We start from the raw sequence: 16,777 nt of genomic DNA, 5'->3' as shown, positions 1-16,777 counted from the left end.
CTAACGACATGCAGACTAAGACACACTTCTATTGTTCCTGTAGTGAAAGCACTGAAAGGACGGACTGTGGGAAACCAGAAGAAACTCACTCACAGAGCCTCAGAGGAACAATAGATCCAGACCTTTGCCCTGAAGTGACAGGGGATAAAAGGGAGCCTGACTCCCTATTTCTAATCGTTTTGTTGTTGTCTTTTTGGCCATGATTTTGTCCATTCCTTACATAAAACAGTAACACCATTTTTTTTAATTGTCATTTCTTATTGTTAATCTCTATTTTAACAAGAGATCTTCGAAAGTGTCTTGTGTGGATTTAAATTAAAGACACGAATGAAAGAATAATTTTGTTATTGACAGTGCAAACTGCTCAACGTGTCACACATTCAATCGTTGTTAATTTTTTGGGGTCTAAAAATCTATTCGTCATAACGCCTATTGTAAGTTCAAGCCCAAATGAAGAAGCTCCCTGTCACAGATGCTTTCATAAGTATTTGTGGATCCAAGTTAAACTGAACAAACTAGAGGTCTTTAATTAAAAGTGCCCATGCAAACTCTTTAAGTAGGCATATAAAGGTTATTCAAAATGAACTGCAAGAAGCCTGAAGTTTACTTCAGCATTTCTTCTCATTCATTCACTTGACCCTTTGCCAAGTCTGTAGACAGTCTTTCTCTCTCTTGTCATGTTTATGTCTTGTTGGCGCTCAAATCAAAGACGTTTCTTTCTCAGGAATATATTTTCCAAGATAATATGAAACAGAGAAACCAGATGAACATGTAACAGCTTGCCTCCATGCCCCTGACAGAAGGGAATCTTGCTCAACAAGACATACTGTTTCTAGAAACATGCTATAGATACAGCTTTACATTGGATGGATATCACTAATTCTTAGGTTCTGCAAGTTATCCGGTTAACATAGTCGATTTTATTAGTACCCCACTTTTCTGAGAGAAAACACAAGCTAATATTTAAAACTCACAAATCACCACTTTAAAAAACAATGAAAGTCACTGGGGATTTCTAGAAAACAGCTGTCTAATTAGATAGCTAGCTGGAAATTTATTGCAAAACACTGATGTTGTCTCAGTCTGCACAGGAGAAAATAAAGCTAGAGGATACAGAAAAGTTAAATTAATAGGGGTAGTGATGGCATCCATTCCATGCTCACAGACATATTCAATCTGTCCTTGGCCCACGCTGTGGTACCGGCCTGCTTCAAATCCACCTCCATCGTCCCGATACCCAAAAACTCCAACCCATCTTGCCTCAATGATTACCGCCCAGTAGCACTCACCCCCATCATCACTAAGTGCTTAGAGCGACTGGTCCTAGCACACTTCAAATCCTGTCTCCCCCCCACCCTGGACCCCCACCAATTCGCATACCGCCGGAACAGGAGCACAGAGGATGCAGTCTCCATCGCAATGCACTCTGTCCTCTCACACCTGGACAACAACAACACCTACGCCAGAATGCTGTTTATAGACTTCAGTTCAGCATTCAATACAATCCACCCCTCACAACTCATCAGGAAACTGACAGACCTGGGTATCAGTTCCCTCATCTGCAAATGGTTACTGGACTTCCTGACCAACCGCCCCCAACATGTCCGGCTGGATAACCGCTGCTCATCTACCATCACAATGAACACCGGTGTACCACAAGGCTGTGTGATGAGCCCTTTCCTCTACTCCCTCTTCACCCACGACTGCAGACCTGCTGATGGTTCCAACACCATCATTAAGTTTGCAGATGACACCACGGTGATTGGCCTCATCAGTGACAACGATGAGGCCGCCTACAGGGAGGAGGTGGATCGTCTGGCTGAGTGGTGCGACAGAAACAACCTGCTGCTTAACACCGAGAAGACCAAGGAGCTCATCGTGGACTACAGGAGGAATGCTGACCCACATCCACCCATCCACATTAAGGGGACGGCTGTGGAGCGTGTGAGCAGCTTCAAGTTCCTGGGAGTCCACATCTCCGAGGATCTCACCTGGACGACCAACTGCTCCAAGCTGGTCAAGAAGGCTCACCAGCGCCTCTTCTTCTTGAGGACTCTGAGGAAGAACCACCTGTCCTCAGACATCCTGGTGAACTTCTATCGCTGCACCATCGAGAGCATCCTGACCAACTGTATAACAGTCTGGTACGGGAACTGCTCTGCCTCGGACCGGAAGGCGTTGCAGAGGGTCGTGAAAACTGCCCAGCGCATCGCCGGAGCACCACTTCCTGCCATAAAAGACATCTACAGGAAGCGGTGTCTGAAAAGGGCTGGGAAAATCATCAAAGACCCCAGTCACCCATCACATGGACTCTTCACCCTCCTGCCCTCTGGGAGGCGCCACAGGAGCCTCCGGACTAAGACCACCAGGTACCGGAACAGCTTCTTCCCCACAGCTGTCAGACTCCTGAACTCTGCCTCCTGACATCTGACCCACGTTAAACTCATGGACTGAACATACACACACCCACAATGGACAACTGTACCCTCAAACACACAATAATAACATGGACTGAACCACCACTCACAACCACCAGCACTTTATATAGCCTCTGTAGAAACTATCTACACCCTCACTTATCTTAACTGCACTACTGTATAGCTCTGTGTAAATAATCATTCTGTACATTCGATAATCTTTAATCCTACAACTGTTTACAACTTGCATAGTTCCCATTTCTGTATAGCTGTATATCCCAGATTCTGTAAAGTTATTTATTTCATATTCTGTATAGTTTTTCATATTTATATCCTGTTCATATCCTGTACATAGCTTGTACTCACTACAGCCTGTACATACTTATAGTTATAGAATATTCACAACATACTTCATACCGTGTACATTATAACATACCATAATAGACCCATTTCTGTAATATACTCACATATCTATATTATTGCTAATATATATTGTAATATATCTATATCACTAAAGCACTTCTGGATGGATGCAAACTGCATTTCGTTGCCCTGTACCTGTGCATGTGCAATGACAATAAAGTTGAATTCTAATTCTAATTCTAATTCATAACATCCTAATAGAGGGGACTACATACAAATTCTGTACATAAAGGTCTCATGTTGGATTCAAACCACTGACCTTGTTAATATCAAGTATCAGTGCTGACCACCACACCAGTGAGCTGCCCTGCAGTCTTAACATATACAGCATAAGGTTTACAAAAGATTTAGCATCTCAGCAAAAGGCCAGAGGATGAAGAAATACTCAAACATTACCCATTATTAGCTGAGGTTAACCTACTGTAGTTGAATTCACTTATTACAGATCTTGAACCTCTGTATGCTTCTTCGTATGCTGCAGTATCTGGCCTCCCCATTCCTGATGTAAAGCATTCTAAGTCCCTTTCCAGTTTGTTGGAGTGATAATAATTTCAACTTTCACAAATTGAACTATGGGTAAATAATCTTCAAGATGAAAATTAACTTGTAAATTGGGGCATGCTTATTTAGGCAAATGATAGAAGTGTGGGAAAACCCATGAGACTAGAGTTCAGTGGCAATCACTCCACCAGCAGCCTGTGAATTCTCCAAAGGGATTTGACACACTTCATGAAAATTGTGTCACCCAGGAAGGCTCCCACCATCACAATCCCAAAATTTCAATCCAGCTCTCAGTCAGTTATCAGTCACAGATACGAACCGAGGATCAAAATGTGTCAAAGATTAAAAAAGTAGAAATTATTTTGATATAATCTTTTCAAATGTTATTATCCCAGCCAACCAATGGGATCCATTCCCACCAGATGGTTTGTGATGTAATTCACTGTCTCTATAACAACACACAACCAGCATCTGTGACAAAAATCCCCTTGTGGCTCAATGGCCACAGCACGGGGGTAAGTGTGGGAAACTGAGATCGACCTGCTACTCACAGTGGTTACAAGACACGTGTCACAAGACACAGTAGCATCTGGATTGAGTTTGTTTTGAGTATTTTAATGTATTATATTGAGTAATTCAAATTAAATTAGATACAGCATTCAAAAATCTTATGGAGTTTTCAAAATGTATTTTTTTGAATAAATTAAAAAAAAAAGATGTTTAAGCTCTATGATAGGAAATACAAATTACAAAATTTTCCATTAAAATCAACAGAAGCAGACAATGCAGAGAAATTCACCTAGTCTATCACTTTTTTTGCTTACTTGAAATTCATACATTACAGCTTTGTTATTCCCGCACACGTGCACTGGGTGCTCAGTCAGAATCATTGATCTCAGCATCTGGCAGCAGATCTTCTACAGGGTCACCACTTTCCCAGCTTCATACAGTGATCTGTGGGCATGTCTCAGTCTCCCCCCAGTCCTCCAGCTGTTCCCCTGAGACCTAACCATTATCCCCCAGGCATACAGGAGCATGTTGCTGCTCCACATGCCTTATTGTCTCACAGAGCTCTCTGATTGGTTCAGACTGTGGGAAACCTCAACCAGAGTAAGACCCACACATTGATATGGAAATGTGGGACTATAAGTAGGAGCCAGGAAGCCAGCAGAGATCAGATTCTTTCTACAGAGACTTCTGCAACACAGAGATCCAACCATGGCACCTACAATTGCTGCACCAATGACCACTTCAACAGATCATTTGACTCTGACCCACAAGGTAAATTGAACACTGCCTGGATTTAAATTATTATTAAGTTGATAGTCTTTCTTTTCTTTTTCTAACAAAAAACAAACAAACAAGGTTATTTATGACTTTGTTCTTTTTTCTGCAGCTCAGAAAGCCTCTGGTGGAGAAGTTACGCAGAGAGCGAATCAACACCTGCATTGAGCAGCTCAAGTCTCTCCTGGGTCCAGAGTTCCTCAAACAGCAGCCAGACTCCAGACTGGAGAAAGCAGACATCCTGGAGATGACCGTTTGCTTACTGACGCAGCTACAGCAGCAGAGAAACCTGCTAACACACTCCAACAAGCTGCAGACTGCCTCTGATGAGAAGCTGAGGGAAGTTGACCTTTGTCTTCTGAGCTCCACAGTTCAGACCAGCATCACCCAATGCTCTCTGGAGAGAAAATACAACAGCGTCCTCTGGAGGCCGTGGTAGACCACTCACACTGGACTCCATACCAGACAAGCTAAACAGACCATATTGGTCAGACATGACTGGACTGAATTGTTTAAAATTCTGTGGACTTTTTCTTCTGTATGTACAGAAGGCTTTACTTTGTGTGTTCTTGTGTGTGTGTGTGTGTGTGTGTGTGTGTGTGTGTGTGTGTGTGTGTGTGTGTGTGTGTGTGTGTGTGTGTGTGTGTGTGTGTGTGTGTCGGATGATATTTCCTAAGGAAAGTGTAGTAGCAATATCTTTCATGTTGAGAAAGAAAATTTCATGTCATGCATGTTGCATGAATTGAATCTGATTGCATCAGCAATTTTAATTGTTTCTTTCTGTACTTCATGTACTGATGATGTTATAGTAATGCTTTTTACTATTATTGATTTTCTTCAATTGACATTGACGTTACCTTTTATTGGTTTTCGATTTTTTGGATCGAAATTTTAAGTGTCCATTTTAAGGATTTATTGTGATTGTAGATATTAATCACACAAAATTGATCTGTTATAAGATCCAAATGTTTAGTATTTCTTTCATGAAGATTTTCTAACTATACGACTCAATGTGGGCAAGTCGTGTAATTGTGATGTTTGTACCTCTTGACTGTTTCTGATCAGTTTAACATTAATCTAAATTCAAGGTTGAATTTGTTATAAGATCTAAGTGTTTACAGCTTCTTTCTAAAAGGTTTTCTTAATATCACAGTAAAAACTTGACAGTGATATTGGTACTTCATGATCATTATTGATCAGTTTAATATCTTAATTGTTCTATGCGGACATTTAGATGACGTGTATCTCAATGTATGTCATTACTAAAACTGATCTGTTTTAAGATCAATATGTTTATTGTTTTACTGAAAACATTACTGTTTTTGTTAATGTCAGGTTTGAGAAGACAAAGTAATATTTACTTTGTGAGAAAAAATTGAATTTAGCAGTTAATAACAATGTATTTTAAGGTCATTTGCTGTTTAGTGAAAGTGGAAAAAGAAATCAAATGTCACTGAGTACTGGGTTTTTGAATATTGTAAATTCATTGTCTTTCATAAAGACAGCTTTTCCTCTACTCTTTCTGAGTACAGTGTGTCTTGTAGAAATCTACAAGTTGTTGTTGTGATGTATCATCACCACCTGTTTGAGCTTTCGTCCTTGTTGAATAAATAAACACTGCCAGTGTAAAACATTGTGCTTGCATATAATTTTTATGCAGTTGATCTGTTATCTTTTTACATTGATGCTAGTCAGACAGTGACTAACAAATTTATTAGAACACTACCCAGTGTAAGTGCATTGACGCATGCTCAATCATCAAGCTAATGAAATCCCAAAAAGCCGATTCTGTTTATCTGGACGTAGCGTTTTCAGAATGAAGAAGTCCATGTAACGTCTTTTTGGGGCACCCAAGGTTTACATTTGGTGGAACAGCTGCTATAAATGAACAGAATTGGTAATTGTGTTATTGTTAATCCACCAGTATGCTCAAACTCATTATTTAAAATTATATTTTTAATGCTAAAATATAATTGTTATCAATACATTTTTTGTTTTGTTTTTTACAAAAAAAAGTAAAAAAAAAAAAGTAAAGCACATTATTATTTTTGCTTATGATACTAAATTACAATTACTTACTTGGATTCCAGAACAGAAAAAAAAAGTTTTAGTGATTGATTGTAATGCTCAATTAACTTCTGACTTCTCAGAGGCACCCAGTGCGCCGGCTCATATTTATAATGTAATTTCTAGTTTCTAACAAGTTTTTGACAGATTTCTAAGATGTCTGTTTTATTGTTTTATAACAGGCGGTTCAATAAATTTGTTGAGCACTGTATGTTCTTCATTTTCTGTCATGTGTCTCTATCTTTGTCTCCATTTGTTGTAGACAAATACTTCAAACCTTTAGAACCTTATTATAATTGTTTATCCAAAAAATGCACATTCAGTGAAAAGCCAACATTTGTAATGAGAAGGGCCATCGATGTTATTTCAATTTGTTCAGTTGGAAGTCAAATCTTTAAACTTAAAGATCAAATATGCAGTGTTTTAACTTTTCTGGTAAAATCATCAGATTCACATGTTTTAATAATTGTTTCAAAGTTAATCATTTAAATCTTAAAAGATGATGTATATTTTAGCTTATGTGGTGCTCAATAAGGCACACTTCTATTGTTTCTCAAGTGACAGCACTGAAAGGACTAAGTGTTGGAAAGCAGAAGAAACTCATTTACAGAGCCCCAGTGGAACAATAGATCCAGACCTTTGCCCTGAAGGGACAGAGGATAAAAGGGAGCGAGACTCCACAAGCGGAAAGATATTTTAAATCATCATGATGGCTACGCTTCCTTTGAAAAAAGCAGCAGTACCATTTCCATCAGAAAACTGTTATATGATCTTCTTAAACTAGAAGCACTATTTAAACACAAGGTGTTTGAGAACGATTCAGCTGTGGACTAGAATCAAAGAGGTGATGTGGAAAATCATTGTACAAACCTTGAAAAAGAGTCATTCAGAAAAAGCTAAAGTTTTTTGAATAACAGGAAGTCTACAGGAACTACAGGTCACAGTAATTTTTTAATCTCTCTTCTTATTTTATATTTTTTAAGCATCCACCACCTGAAACCTGTGTTTTGCAGGTTGGGGATTCAGTGAAAAGGTTTTGCTATAACAATAAAGTAAAGCAAACATCAGAGGATGCTATATGCCGTGTGTACCAGTTTAGCTTAAGTAGCAGACATGCAACTCTTATTTAAAACTAATTATCAGAAATCTGTTTTGTTTTTTTGTTTTTTGTTGTAAGATTATTGAATTTTAATTTTTCTCAAAAAGGTTTGAACAACCAGTTTTTTTTTAAAAAAAATAAACTGGCAAGATTTTTCAGAAGATTTCACACACCTTTGCAATAAAAAAATATGTTGACTTACATACTGGCACATGTCAATTTTTTTTACTAAAGTGTGGGAAAACTCTGGAGAACAGAGCTGAGAGTGAATAACGATCAGCCGACCAGCAGCCGGCTAATTCTCCTGAGGGATTTGGCACACTTCAGGAAACCTCCCACTCTCACAGTTAAAATGTTGATTACTTTGATACTCAGTAGTGAGTGAGTGATTATCACCAAAGTTCAAAATGTATTATAGTGTTAGAAAACTTAAAATGTGACAGGTTTAAACATTCTGAGTTTAGTTTTGATAAACTTTTTAACAGCAGTTTTAAATTGAAACTGTCTGTCAGAGCCAACCAATGGGAACTTTTCCCTCCAGATGGTTGGTGATGTAATTCTTTCTTTGTATAACAACACACGGGCAGCATCTGTCACAGTAGTCCCTTTGTGGTTAATTGAACACAGCGCGGGGAGTCAGTGTGGGAAACTGAGATCAACTTGCTACTCACACTGGATATACGGCACGTGTCAAAGGATGACTGCATGTGGTCAGCAGCATGATAATCGTGTTGAGTAATTTCAGTGAGAAAATCACAGGCTCTTGCACTCAACCATGTTATTACAGGAAAAATTGGATTTTTTTTATTGAAAAAAGGTTTGATAAAAGTTTAAATAAAGTATCAAATGAAATATCTTGATAAATTACAAATTAAATATAACAATACATTCAATACACAATTCACTCTTCAGTTTTTTTGGTAAACAAGCAAAGAGCTAATGTCATCTACCTATCAGTTAGAGCTATAATTCATTAATTAGATCAAGTAAACTTGCACGTATTTGATAGGATGTTAAGGGTGTGCTGAGATATCAGATCTGCTCCCTTTCACAGATTCACAAAGCGCCCTCTTGCACTCTCTTTATCTCCTCCACCTGCTCCCCTGGGAGCTAACTATTATACTCCCGGTGGTAATGACAGAATGTCGCTGCCTCACATGCCTTATTGTCTCAAGCAGCTCTCTGTTTGGCTCAGACTGTGGGAAACCTCAACAAGACCAAGACTCACACATTCATATGGAGATGATGGAGTATAAATAGGAGGGATGAAATCAGAAGGGATCAGATTCTCTCTACAGAGACCTCTACAGCATAGCGATCCAGCCATGACCAGTTCTCGGGATCTGACTCTGAACCACAAGGTAAACTGAAGGTTTCGTTCATGTAAACTGTCAAATTGTAGAAAATATATTTTGTTGCTAACAAAAACAAAACTCCTGAACAAGTTTATTAATGACTTTGTTCTTTTTTCTGCAGCTCAGAAAGCCTCTGGTGGAGAAGTTACGCAGAGAGCGAATCAACACCTGCATTGAGCAGCTCAAGTCTCTCCTGGTTCCAGAGTTCCTCAAACAGCAGCCAGACTCCAACCTGGAGAAGGCAGACATCCTGGAGATGACCGTTTGCTTTCTGACACAGCTACAGCAGCAGAGAAACCTGCTAACACACTCCAACAAGCTGCAGACTGCCTCTGCTGAGAAGCTGAAAGAGGCTGACTTCTCTATTCTGAGCTCGAAAGACCAGACCAGCATCACCCAATGCTCTCTGGAGAGAAAAGACAACAGCGACCTCTGGAGGCCGTGGTAGACCACTCACACTGGACTCCATACCAGACAAGCTAAACAGACCATATCGGTCAGACATGACTGGACTGAATTGTTTAAAATTCTGTGGACTTTTTCTTCTGTATGTACAGAAGGTTTTACTTTGTGTGTTCTTGTGTATGTGCAACATGACGTTTCCTAAGGAAATGACATTGACAGTATCCTGCATGTTAGGAAAGAAAAACATCATAAGATGCATATTGCATGAATGAAAACTGATTGAATCTGCAATCATTATTATATCTGAGAGGTACTTCTTGTACTGATTATGTTATAGTAATACTTTTTACCATTATTGATTTTTTAATCTAAAATTAAAATGTCCTCTTTCTGACCAGAAAGTAATAATGAACTTTACCTGAACTGGACTCACTAGAACCCATTGTGGGTTGAGTTGTGTAATTGGGTTATTTATAGCTTTTTATCATCAGTGAGAGTTTTTATTTGTATCCTTTGTGGATAAAACTTTTTTTTTCATCAAGTTTACTTTAATGTAAGTGATTAATGAAAAGGGATCTGTTTTAAGATCAAATTAAATGTTTTGCAGAAAAGTCATTCTCAGATTTGAAGAGACAATGCAGTTTATTTTAATGGTTTTACCTGACCTGTTTTAAGGTCAATTTTTGTAAATTTTTTTGCTTTGTTTGAGGAAAACATTGCTGTGGCTTCCTAAATACTGCAAATCCATTGTCTTTCATAAAGACAGCTTTCCCTCTACTCTTTATGAGTACAGTGTCTCTTGTAGAAACTATGAGTTGTTGTTGTGATGGATCATCACCTCCTGTTTAAGCTTTCATTCATGCTAAATAAACAAACACTGTACGATGAAAACACTGTGCTCTAATATTATTTTATGGCATAACTGACCTATCTGCTGAAAGATATGCATTCTTCATTTTCCTTCATTTTAAGTCTCCACTTTTTATAAATACCTAGAAGGTCCAGCACTCATTATAATTGTTTCTCAAAAAGACATGTTCACAGGAAAATAAAGCACAAAATTCTGTGATGAAGAGTGTTATTTAATTTAGTTTAGGTCATATTGAACCGAATAACAACTGGGGAACTGTGGGAAACCAAAATAAAATCACTTACAGAGCCCCAGTGAAACAATAGATCCAGAACGATCAGATTATAAATGGGAGCGTGGCTCAAAGTGAAACCTGTTTCTTATAAATTGTGTTTTTTGGCTCTTCCTCTGTTTAAAAAAAGCAGTGTCAACAGTACTTTTAAAACATTATAATTTAATATTGTTAAACAAAACAACCATTTCAAGCATTAGCTTCTGGAGAACTTTTTTTAGGTGGACCAGAGTTGAAAACATGTATTAAACTCGATTCTTTGATCCCCATGATAGAACAGAGAAAACCCGACTCAGGAGTGGTCAAAACATTTATAATTCTTTATTCAATCATCTTCCGGAAGAGAGAGCCCTGCACAGCCCAAAGCCAGTTGCAGAATCTCCAACATTAGAAGCTAAAAATGTGTCTCATATAGGTGTTATTTTGGTACTTTACACGTCACACATCGTTTCGATACAAACAACTCCTTATATGTTACTAGTTCCTCTTTTTCTGCCTGGTTTCCTGTATTTATTTATATGCTTGTACAGCTCTACACTAACTTCCTGTTTTTCAGTCTGGCTGAGCACTTGGTTTAGGAGTCAAAAGTGGCCTTGCTTTACAAGCCTTTATTATTAAAATACATAAAACAATATAATCAGAACATAAGCACTAAGAACACATATTGATCTTGTAACACATGGTCTGAAAGTATTTGTAAAGATGGTGATCAATGCTGTTTTATATGATTCACTACAAAGTCAAGTGCCACCATAAACCTCACTACCCCAAATGTGTTAGCTGCCGGTTTGTGAGTCCTGATGAAGTTCTTTGAGATTAGTTTTTCTGGGGCTATAGCAACTCATCTAGTCAATGATAATGTTTGTCAACGGATATTTTCACAGCGACACACTGAAAATTAAGGATTTAGCTCTAGCTGTGTATAGTCTAATTCACAGAATGAAAAGCTCATTTCAACTCAAGCCTTCAGGAGTAGACAGAAACCTACCACACAGGACTCAGGCGCAAAGATGTTATTTAAAACAGAAATACCTCAGCATAAAAACCACCAGGCCAAAGATTAGTGAAAGTATTCTTGTAGTATTGGTGACTTACTTAAGAAACCCTGTACAAGCATACTTTGGGGAAAAAAATACAAACTCCATGGTGTTAGAAACACAGTCCTAGCTTGTTAGCCAGTTAGCTACACAACTGAATTCATTGGTGACATTCTTACAACTGCATACAGTCAAATGTTGCAAAGCTTACTTCTGCAGCACAGCAAGGAAGAGCTTGTGGTAAAACAAAACGCTTTAGTCAACATAAACGTAAAAACTTGAGGGGACTGTTCTGAAACTTCTCCGAATAATTACCTCTTGTGAATTATGAATAGTTTGATATTAAATCTGCTCTCTTCTACTGGTTTTGCAAATAAACAGAATAAAGTTAAGGTTAATGACAACCAGACTTGTTCTGGAAATTACCCATTATGCCTTGTGGGCTTTTTGAAATTATGCAGAAACACATTATTGTTAGATTCAGCACTGAAAACAAACCTTTGAGTTATATGACAGAGGCTCACAAGGCTCTCCTCCTTTACAATCTCTGATGGTTTCCTGGTTGAATTCAAAAATAGTTTTCTTGATAACGACTTCCATCAAAGACGATCAAATAATATAGTCTAATTGTTACACTTTTAGATTTTATTTGTTAGCTGAATGTCTGTATGTTCATGCTGTGTAATAAAGTGTTCACCTAAATGTTGTGACCCAGATTTAGAAAGCAAACACAGAGACTTGTCATACTATATTTTCCTGTATAAAGAGCACATATACAGCTGTTTAACAGAAGGGATACTGTCCTGGGTCAGATACATATTTTAAGAGGTTTGTCACACTTTGGCCCAAAGAAAAACAATCCTCAAACTAATTTGGAAATGGGCACATGCCAATTTTCTGTTAAAGGAGGAAGTGTGGGAAAAATCCAGAATATCTAGTTATCTTTCCACCAGCAGTTTGCTGTTTCTCCAGAGGGAAATGGCACACTTGAGGAAACTGCTTGCTCACAGGAAACCTTCTACCCTCCCATCCATTTGGTGGCTGGTAATTATCAGTCATATTTATGCCTTAAAGTAGAAAATGTAGTGGCGGAAAACTGAAAGTAGGACCTGCAAAACATTTTTACTTTGCTTCTTATAGAGTTTTCAAACTAATTTTAAAAATTTCAAGCTGTCAGAGCCATCCAATGGGATCTTTTCCCTCCAGATGGCTGATGATGTAATGCTGTCTTTCTTCAACAACACACAGGCAGCATCTGTCACTGAAATCCCTTTGTGGTTCATTGAACACAACACAGAGAGTCCGTGTGGGAAACTTAGATCAACTTGCTACTCACACTGGATATATGGCATGTGTGAAAAGACACAAAGGACACCAGTAAGTTTATTGAACTGAGTAATTTAAACTAAAACAATGGGAACAACACTCAGCTTACTAATGGTGCAGTTGCAAAAAATATGTTTAGTAATACTATAAACCAGCCCAGGTCTAAGCACTTTGGCCTTCCTTTAATATTCATTACATAAATGTGTACGATAGACGTTCTATACACTTGGAAGCCTATGTGAACTTATAATGATGGAGCCAAGTCTAATTATCTTTTCTTTCTCTGTTCAAGCATGAGTTTTAAAAGGAGTTTATGGGAGTGTGCCATTTTTCTGTACTTACAGGGTAAGAAGAGGAAATATTGTTTGTTTTTCAAAAAGATTAGAGAAAGAAATTTTGCACTTAAAATTACTAATTCTGTACTAAACATTTTACAGCATAATCTGAGTTACCTTGCCTGCAAAACACACAGAATTTAGGCACTATTTAAATTGGCTTGAAATATAATTACTACTTCTTTCCTCTAAAACAAAATTACTTATGCACCACCTAAAATTACTTCTACATATTTCAAATTACATACAGACTACTTAAATTTACTTAAAGCATAATTAATTCCTTATTTCCTGTAAAAACGTGGCTCGTTACCCTCTTATTCTAGTGTACGTCCTCTACCTATTTGCAGGTAAATATAATTACTTTGTAATTTGACATAAAATATGCTAAAATTTCACTTAATTACAAGTACACCCTTAGTTGTGGGACATGTTAAAAAGTGCCACCAACTCATACATTAAAAGTTTGTCATTCCCCACTCATGCAATGGGATCATGAGTGTTAGCTTAGTCAAAGTTATTGATCCGAGCATCAGGCAGCAGATCTGCTCACTGTAAGGTCACCACTTTCCCTGATTCACATAATAAGTACCTCTCCATCTCCCTCCAGGTCTCCTCCTCTGGGACTTAATATCACCCAGGCACACAGGACTAAGATGCTGGCTCCACATGCTTTATTGTGTCAGAGAGCCCGCTGATTGGTTCAGACTGTGGGAAATCTCAGCCAGACTTAAACCCACACATTCATATGGAGATGGTGAAGTATAAATAAGAGGGATGAAGCCAGCAGAGATCAGAACACAGATCTCCACAGAGATCTCTGCAGGACATAAAACCAGGAATGGCGCCTAGAATCACTGCAGCAATGACCAATCCCCAGGAACATCAGACTCTGGCTCACAAGGTAAACTGAGGATTTTATTTGAACCAGTTTTGATATTGATTATAGGCACTTGCATTTTTTAAATTTTAACAAGTTTATTAACAACTTTGTTCTTCATTCTGCAGCTCAGAAAACCTCAGATGATTACGCATAGAGCAAATCAATAGCTGCAACGAGTCCAAGTCTCTCCTTGGTCCAGAGTTCCTCAAACAGCAATGTGAGAAGGCAAACATCCTGGAAATGAGAGTTTGTTTCCTGATGCAGCTATAGCAGCAGAGAGACCTACTGACTGGGTTCAAGAAGATGCAGTTTTCCTCTGAGAAGAACTCTCAAGAGGTTGAGTTCCCTCATCTGAACTCCACAGTCAAGACAAGTGTCCAGTCAACAGCGCCCTCTGGGGGTGTGGTAGACACCTACAGACTGGAGTTAATAGATGAGCTAAAAAGGCCACATTGATCAAACATGATAGGACTGAATTCTTTGAAATTCAATGAACTTCTTCTTCTGTATGCTCAGAAGGCTTTACTTTGTGTGTTCTTGTGTGTGTGCAAGATGACATTTCCAGGGGAAATGACGGCAACAGTACCTTTCGTGTTAAGGAAGAAAACATCTTGTCATGTATGTAACATGAATGAAATCTGAAATATTCTTTATCCTTACTGTACATGTTATAGTAGCTTTCATTACCTTTTGGTTATGATATTTGTGACTTAAGTGTCCTCTTTAAGGACAGATTGTAACAAAAATGTAATAATGATTCAAAGCTGATCTGTTATAGGATCCACATGTTTACGAGGTTTTTTTTCTAAAAGGTTTTCTTACTGTCACAATTTTCTTGATCCTTATTGTGGGTTAAAAATGTGATTGTGATATTTGCACCTCTTGATCAATATTGACCTGTAAGGTCAGTTTTTGTTTAGTGAGTTTTTAATTAATATTTTTGTGTTATTTCAAATTAATTTGTCAAAGACACTGAGTACTGTAACTGCTGTAAACTTTGTCTTTCATAAAGACAGCTCTTTCTGATTACAGCTTTTCTTGTCGAAATCCACAAGTTGCTGTTGTGATGTATCATCACTTCCTGTTGGAGCTTTTATCATTGTTGAATAAACGGACTGCCTGCTGAAAACAATGTCTACTCATTATTTTATGTCATCACTAACATCTTTATAAAGATCAAAGACAAATGTTCTTCTATTTCTTAACTGTTAAGTTGACTGTAAATGCCTGTAAAATGTTGCTGTTGTAGCCAAACATACATGTTTAGTGCAAAACAAAGCACTTTTATGTGATTATTAGGAGTGTTATTAATATAATTTTACTCTGTTTGATTATAGTAAGTCATGTCATCAAACCAAATAAAATTCAAACACATGTTGTGCATATCTATTTATATCACCTTTAGGTGAATAAGAAGTTTAACGTTTTTGGAGTCTGGATTCACGTGACACTCTGATGTGACACTCAATAAGGCACACTTCTATTGCTCTTCCATGGAAAGCAGTCAAAGGACAGAGTGTGGGAAACCAGAAGAAGCTGACTCACAGACCCCCAGGGCAACAATAGATCAAGACCATTGCCCTGAAGGGACAGAGGATAAATGGGAGCATGACTTCAAAAACTGATGGTTTTTAACTGTTATATTGGCTATTCCTCTTTTACCCAAAGTAGGATCACCATATCACTGTCTTGCACTACAACTACAAATTTTATAATAAGGTGTAAAACATATTTCATATGTAAAGTAGGAACAATGATGTGATGTAAAACAAAATTTGAAGACAAAACATCTTTAAAGTGTATGCAATTTTTAACAGAAGGGACAATTCAAGAATATTTGTATATTTTAAGAGATTTACCAATCATGGACAAAAAAAAGAATCAAGAATAAAGGAGGAAGCGTGGGAAAATTTTGGAGAACAGTGTTGACTGTAAATGACTATCACTCCACTAGCAGCTTGATAATTCTCCAGAGGGATTTGGCACACTTCGGGAAATTTTTCCCTCCCGGAAAGCTTCCCACCCTCACAGATGAAACTACAGTCAATTATCAATCGTGATTGTAAATTTAAGTAGGACAGGCCAAAATATTTTGATCTTACTCTTGGTGGATTTTACAGTGTAATTGTAAGTTTAACTATCTGTCACAGCCATCCAATGGGATCTTTTCCCTCCAGATGGTTGGTGATGTAATGCTGTCTTTCTTTGACAACACACAGGCAGCATCTGTCACAGACGTCCCTTTGTAGCTCATTGAACACAGCACAGAGAGTCAGTGTGGGATACTGAAATCAACTTGCTACTCCCACTGACTTTACAGCATGTGTCAAAAGGACAGCAGAATGGTTCAGCAGTAATTTTAATAAAATCAATAGGCACAACACTTATAATGGTTTATTAAAAGATTAGGTTGTAATAAATTGAATATTTGATTAAATTTTCCATTAAAATTACACCAATTTTATATATATATATATATATATATATATATATATATATATAT

The 16,777-nt window shown here is 37.7% G+C and overlaps 2 protein-coding genes across 2 annotated transcripts; both read left to right on the top strand.

Moving 5' to 3' along the window:
- Window positions 1–4,508: 4,508 nt before the first annotated feature.
- On the top strand, window positions 4,509–5,236 carry LOC113021653 (transcription factor HES-5-like). Its single transcript, XM_026166354.1, has 2 exons — window positions 4,509–4,622; window positions 4,738–5,236. Exons 1-2 carry the CDS (start codon window positions 4,560–4,562, stop codon window positions 5,062–5,064), a joined length of 390 nt encoding a protein of 129 aa, XP_026022139.1. The 5' UTR covers window positions 4,509–4,559; the 3' UTR covers window positions 5,065–5,236.
- Window positions 5,237–9,056: 3,820 nt separating this feature from the next.
- Window positions 9,057–10,442, top strand: LOC113021652 (transcription factor HES-5-like). The gene is made up of 2 exons (XM_026166353.1): window positions 9,057–9,152; window positions 9,268–10,442. The coding sequence occupies exons 1-2, from the start codon at window positions 9,057–9,059 to the stop codon at window positions 9,592–9,594; spliced, it is 423 nt and encodes a 140-aa protein (XP_026022138.1). The 3' UTR covers window positions 9,595–10,442.
- Window positions 10,443–16,777: the final 6,335 nt, after the last annotated feature.

This window comes from Astatotilapia calliptera, chromosome 5, assembly GCF_900246225.1.
Source record: "Astatotilapia calliptera chromosome 5, fAstCal1.2, whole genome shotgun sequence".
Lineage (NCBI taxonomy): Eukaryota > Metazoa > Chordata > Actinopteri > Cichliformes > Cichlidae > Astatotilapia > Astatotilapia calliptera.
This window is presented reverse-complemented; position numbering and strand designations above follow the sequence as displayed.

Coding starts and splice junctions, on each gene's coding strand:
- LOC113021652 (XM_026166353.1), top strand. CDS start 9,057: ATGAAATCAGAAGGGATCAGATTCTCTCTACAGAGACCTCTACAGCAT. Junction 9,153..9,267: donor ATCTGACTCTGAACCACAAG/GTAAACTGAAGG, acceptor TTTTTTCTGCAG/CTCAGAAAGCCTCTGGTGGA.
- LOC113021653 (XM_026166354.1), top strand. CDS start 4,560: ATGGCACCTACAATTGCTGCACCAATGACCACTTCAACAGATCATTTG. Junction 4,623..4,737: donor ATTTGACTCTGACCCACAAG/GTAAATTGAACA, acceptor TTTTTTCTGCAG/CTCAGAAAGCCTCTGGTGGA.